This window comes from Colobus angolensis, unplaced genomic scaffold (assembly GCF_000951035.1).
Source record: "Colobus angolensis palliatus isolate OR3802 unplaced genomic scaffold, Cang.pa_1.0 Scaffold157, whole genome shotgun sequence".
Lineage (NCBI taxonomy): Eukaryota > Metazoa > Chordata > Mammalia > Primates > Cercopithecidae > Colobus > Colobus angolensis.
Window position 1 is genome coordinate 575,294 of NW_012114677.1, and position 5,773 is coordinate 581,066.

General features: G+C 57.0%; 1 protein-coding gene across 1 annotated transcript in view; it reads right to left on the minus strand.

Moving 5' to 3' along the window:
• Nucleotides 1–5,773, minus strand: part of CFAP99 (cilia and flagella associated protein 99) — a 56,671-nt gene that overhangs the window by 16,226 nt on the left and 34,672 nt on the right. Inside the window, exons 7-11 of the mRNA XM_011936744.1 lie at nt 4,205–4,285; nt 3,950–4,021; nt 2,941–3,012; nt 2,357–2,445; nt 1,410–1,614 (exon numbers count right to left, since the gene is read on the minus strand). Coding sequence (XP_011792134.1) covers nt 1,410–1,614; nt 2,357–2,445; nt 2,941–3,012; nt 3,950–4,021; nt 4,205–4,285 — 519 coding nt within the window. The remainder of the gene's footprint in view (nt 1–1,409; nt 1,615–2,356; nt 2,446–2,940; nt 3,013–3,949; nt 4,022–4,204; nt 4,286–5,773) is intronic.

The following is a 5,773-nucleotide window of genomic DNA, read 5'->3' on the forward strand; positions in this document are numbered from 1 at the left end:
AAAAAAAAAAAGTCGAGGAAATGAAGGTCAAAAGTGCAATAGAAAATGGACAAAAGACACAAACAGATGGTTCACAGAAATAGACACCGAAATCACTTATACGTGTGGACATTTGCTCAAATTCACTGATAAATAAATGAGATGCAAATCAGAACTATACCAAGATACTATTTCTCACCCATGAAATTGGCACAAATTCACGAATTCAGCCTGGTACACTCTGTGCTGGGGCATGCGGATCAGACCCCTCTCACACTTTGGGGGAGTAAGATGGTAATGAAAGTACCAGGGAGACGATTGGTCATATTCAGTAAAACCACGCGTCCCAAACGGCAAGGACTCCCACATATCCAATTACTCTTTGGTGTGACATCTGAAAATGTAACTTCCTCTAGAAGTTTATCCTGAAAATCCAGCTCTGCAAAGGTGAAAGCCCTGCACATTATTCTTTGCAGATAAAGCAAAATGTGACCTTTTATGTAACAAAAAAGGGAAGGAAAAAGTACATATATACAAGGGTGTTATTTGCTTTGAAAGACGGGAAAGGTAATCCAGAAATTCATGAAAGGAAGGACCTACAAAGGAAGATGGAAATGGATTGTAAGTTATAGACTTACAAGAGGTGAGACTTCTCTGAGTCTACCTTTTCACATTGTTTGGACTTCATTATTTTGTTTGTTTGTTTGTTTTCTTTTTGAGACAGCTACGCTCTGTCACCCATGATGGAGTGCAGTGACATCATCATGGCTCACTGCAACCTTGACCTTCCAGGCTCAAGTGATCCTCCTACCTCAGCCTCCTGAGTAGCTGGGACTATGGGCACGCACCACCATGCCCAGCTAATTTTTGTATTTTTTATAGAGATGAGATTTTGCTCTGTTGCTCAGGCTGATCTTGAACTCCTGGGCTCAAGTGATCTTCTGGCCTTGGCGTCCTAAATGCTGGGACTACAGGTGTGAGCCACCATGCCTGGCCTGACCTTCATATTTCTTTTTTAAAGTAAAAAGGAAAGAAAAGGCAAACCTTAAAGTTGAATACAGACACAGATGAAACTATCAAAAGAAACAATCTGAGTGACCTTTGATCAAGCCCCTGACCACAGGCCTGCAAAGGGATACGTCCCAGGAGAAAGTATACAGGCCGGCCTCCTGGGGCTGAGGCTCCCTGCTGGTCCAGGCCACTGGGAGGCCCACTGGATGGAGCAGGCACTCTCGGGGAACACAGGCTGAGAGTGCCTACCTAGGCAGTGTGTCCTTCGAGGAGGAAGAGAAGCCGGGACCGACACATCAGTAGCTTCTACGGGGGCGCTGTGGACACTCAGCTCCGCTGCCAGTCCCGGCCCTGCAGCTCCCAGTGGGCACACAGCTCAGCTGGCTGCCCCATGCCCAGCTGCCCCGCATGGCACCCACCTGCTCCTTCTGCTGCTCCACTCTCTGCTTGTTCTCCTGCATGAGGCTCTGCCGGGCCAGGACAGCCTCCTCATGGCTAAGCTTCCCTTGCAACCGCCGGCACTCGCTTGCAGCCAGCTGCTCTTCCCGGTCCTTCGCCTGCATCTTCTTCTGCCACTCGAGGAACTCGGAGAAGTCCCCAGCCCCATCCACGAGCTTATCAACCCTGGGCAAAGAGGGACAGAAGCACAGCTTGGGGTTCCGCCCGTGATGGAGGCTACTGGGTGGCCACAGATTTTCCTGGGGGACAGTGGCTATGTAGGCGTGGGCTGCTACTTCTGACACCCAACTGCGTGGCCTGCCCTTACTCCTACCCCCGACCCCCCATCCACCCGTCAGCCCCATCCACCCACCCCTCCCTTCATCCACTTGTTTGTCTACCCTCACTCTGTCCAACTGTCTGTCCACCCACCAACCCTGTGTCCGTCATCGGTCCATCCATCAACCTTCTGTCCTCCACTGGCCTGGCCACCCTTGCCCCTGTGCACCACTCTACCGTCTGGTCAGGCACCCATGCTCCCCCCACAGCCTGACTCGCAGACAAGGAAAGACATGACCACATTGCGTGGGGTCAGCACAGGGGTTTGCAGCCCTGGTGGTCTAGGAGATGGAGGCATCAGGAAGGGGTCCAGAGAGGAGGTAACCCCAAGGGAGGTTTGGGGGGGTCAGGCCTTTGCTAAGTTCCTCCACCCCCATTCATGCCCCTCCAAGAGCTGGGATGATCTTTGTAAGGTGCACCTGTGACCCTGACACAGTCTTGCTTGTCGCCCCTGCCGCTGCAGGACCACAGCCGGTTGTGACCCCCGAGCCCTCTCCACGGAGCTGCCCAGCCCCCAGGCCCCTCCTCTGGGCCTTTGCTCCCAAGGGTGATGCTGTGGAAGGCAGGTGGGGGGCCCGCCACCCTTCACCTCTGCAGCTCTTGCTCCACCTGCCGCTGGTACAAGGCCCCTTCTCGCAGGATGGCTGTGGTGTTCAGCTTGACCGGGACATTGTCGGGCTGTGGAGTGGGGACTGGCTGTGGTGGGGACTTGAGGGGACCTTTGGGAGCAACAGGTGACCCTCCTGCCCTCATGCCCTTCACGCCTACCCCCTGCCCGGGTGCCCTTTATGCCTACCCCCTGCCCGGGTGCCCTTCACACCTACCCCTGCCCTCGTGCCCCTCATGCCTACCCCCTGTCCTCATGCCCTTCACGCCTACCCCCTGCCCGGATGCCCTTCACACCTACCCCCTGCCCAGGTGCCCTTCACACCTACTCCCTGCCCTTATGCCCTTCACGCCTACCCCCTGCCCTCGTACCCTTCACACCCACCCCCTGCCCGGGTGCCCTTCACGCCTACCCCATGCCCGGGTGCTTCCCTCTCCCCCAGAGTGGGGCCATCCTTGGGACTCTGGGTCCCCCAGCTCAGGTCATCTGAGCCTCTAGGGACAGAAAAGGTCTGGAGGGGTGGGTGCCCAGGAACAGCAGCCCGACCATCCAGGAGAATCCCTCACCCTATAGAAGGTCAGCTTCGGAGTCTTTCGGATTCGGGGTGGGAATTGAAGCCGCAGCTGCTGCTTGGAGCCCTGCAGGAGTCAGGGCAGAGCTGGCCGCCTGGCACCTGTGCCTGCTGGGTGCCCCCAAACACACACCAGGTGGATGCTGGCCCAGTACCCTGGGGAGGCCTGGCTCACTCCTCTTCATCCTCCCCGCAGCTGCCTATCCCTACCACCACCCCAGGTCAGCATCTCTGTCTTCCAATGCCCCCAAACCTTGCTGGGGTTTCACCCAGGTTGGAACAGGGAGGGTGCAGGGCCTGTGGGCCTGGAACACTGGTTTCTAGTCACGACAACTTGGCCTCAGGGCTCAGTGACTCTCTTCTCAGCCACTCCCAGAGCTGGCGTCTGGCTGGCCCCCATGGCCTCTCCCAAGCTTGTCTGCTCCCAGCCCAGCCTCCAGCTGTTTTGCCAACACACCCCAGGCGGGCACCGTAAGTTGCAGTGAGTGGAGTGGCTGCAAAGGCCATCCCTCTGAGCACTCAGCCAACTCGGCCCCGCGGCATGCACCACGCGGGCTGCCCACCCCGGGTCTGCCCTCACGGTGGGACCCCTGCCACCCAGTGGGGCCGTGCTCCTGAGTGAACCCCGCCAGGCACAGTCTCTCCTGTCCTTGTCTCTTTGCTTTTTCTTTATTGGCAAACATACCTGGGTTTGTTTTTTCCTTACAGAGGCATGAAATGCTCGTCACAGAACATCTGGAGACACCCACAGGCAGCACCTGCAGGTGCTTTCCCGTGAGCTTCCTCCCAGGGGATGTGGGTGCGCGTCTATACCCGCCTGCTTAGGGGCCACACCGCAGTGGGCTCAAGGCGCACTTTCCCAGTGTTACTGAGAATCCGCCCCTCCCCAGCCCTCAGTGGTAAAAGGCTACATAAGTGGTCACTGCGATAATGTTGGGAGGAACTTTCTGATGGCTTGAGAAGATGCCACCTCGATGATGGGTCTTGAGAGAGCTGGGTGGTACCTGCACTGGCTCCCCGCAGGACCTGGGCATGGCGCAGCGCAGTTCCTCAATGTTTGCCCTCAGCAGCAGCTCCTGCCACAGTGACATGGCGGCTCCAGTTCCACCAGCCTCTGCCCAGTGTCCTCCAGGCCATGGGAGGATGAGCTTCCACCCAGTCTCTCCCTCTTGCCTCCTCCTCCCTCTCCCCACCCCACCTTCCCTTCATACATCCCCCACATGGGGTCTCTAGGAAGGCAGGGGTCACACACAGCTCACCTCGGCCTTTCGGCGGTTGTGCCTCTTGACTGTCTCCAGCTGCTGCTGCTCCTTGGGTGGCCGGTAGGTGCTCTGGGGGACCTGTTGAAGTGGTGGGAGGAAGAGCCTGTGGTCAGCAGCTACGAGTGGGAGGGGGCCCAGAAATGCCAGGGCCGACAGCTTGGTGGATGTAGGTGAAGGGGAGGGTGGTGGTGGCCTGCACTGGAGGAGAAGCAGGGCTGGAGCTAACACTGCTAGGTGCTGGTGGGTCAGTGTTGGAAGTAAAGGGAAGGAGGTCAGGCTGGTCATTGGCGCGGGGATGGGGTGGGTGGGGTAAGACGCGAGCCGGCAGTACCAAGGGCGCACCATCGGCCAGCATGGGATGGCCAGGGTGGGTAGGAGCAAGAGGGGGAGGCAGCCGGCTCCCTTGACACTGGGAGACAGGCAGAAGATGGCTGCCTGGGCAGGAGAGGCTGGGAGAATATCATGGACCCCTGCAAAGTAAGCTGTGGGGAGGGGACACTGCAGAGGACAGGGCGGCTGGACCACATCCCCGAGTCCAGTCACAGGAGGCTCCGATAACAAGGCCGGAGCTGTGTCCATGGAGGAGCAGGAGGGGGCCGGCCCAGCTCCAGACTGCTGTATCTACCCTCCTAACTCCATGCCTTCTCCCCTGCACATCTAACAGTCATGGAAAATCAACTCGCCCAAATCTGAAACCCTCATCTTCCTCCAACCAGCCCTCCCTCAGCCTCACTGACCACGACTGCTGTCCAATCCTCACCCATGCCTCAGAGTCCTCCTTTCACCTGTCTCTCACACCCACATTCATCTCCTGCACACCTGCTTCAAGACATCTCCACAAACTGCCTCCTCTCACCACCCTCCTTGGCCACGGCAGCTGGAGGGACCCTGTGTTGGTGCCAGCCTGCCTCAATGTGTCCTGTCTCTGCTCCCTCCAGTGGATGTGTGACCAGACTGGTATCCCGCCTTCCCTCTTCCCTGCCTCACTCCTGGCCGCTCTTAAACACTTGAGGGACGGTGGGCACCGCCCCCGGGCCTTTGCCTGCACCTTGCTCCTGCCTGGGATGCTCTTCCCTGAGACACTCCATGGCTGACTTGCTCACTTCTGGATTTTTACTCCATGGCATTTCTCAGGAGGCCTTTCCAGGCCACACAATCCAGAATCACAACTGCTCCAACACTTCTTATCTCCTTTTCCTGCATCCTTTTGTCTCCTCAGCATTTATCACTAGTTAATACAACATATGTTTTACCTATCCTGATTTTGTCTGTGTCCCCCACTGAAGTTCATGCTTCATGAGGTCACAGTGCCTGGCATATACTTGGCACTCTGTAACTATCTGTTGGATGAATGAATGAGTGAATTCCAGTGGACCCTCAACCCTGAAGGGGAAGGATGTCTTAGGCATGGGACAGGGTAGGGAGGGTAGAGGACAGTTTCAGCACAGCTACACTGTGGATGCAGAGAAGGTACATGTCCACCAACATCTCACAGATTATACTGAGAAGAACACAGCTATAGAGCATGGGAGGGCATGGTGAGGGCCCAGGCAGGGGCTGTGCCTG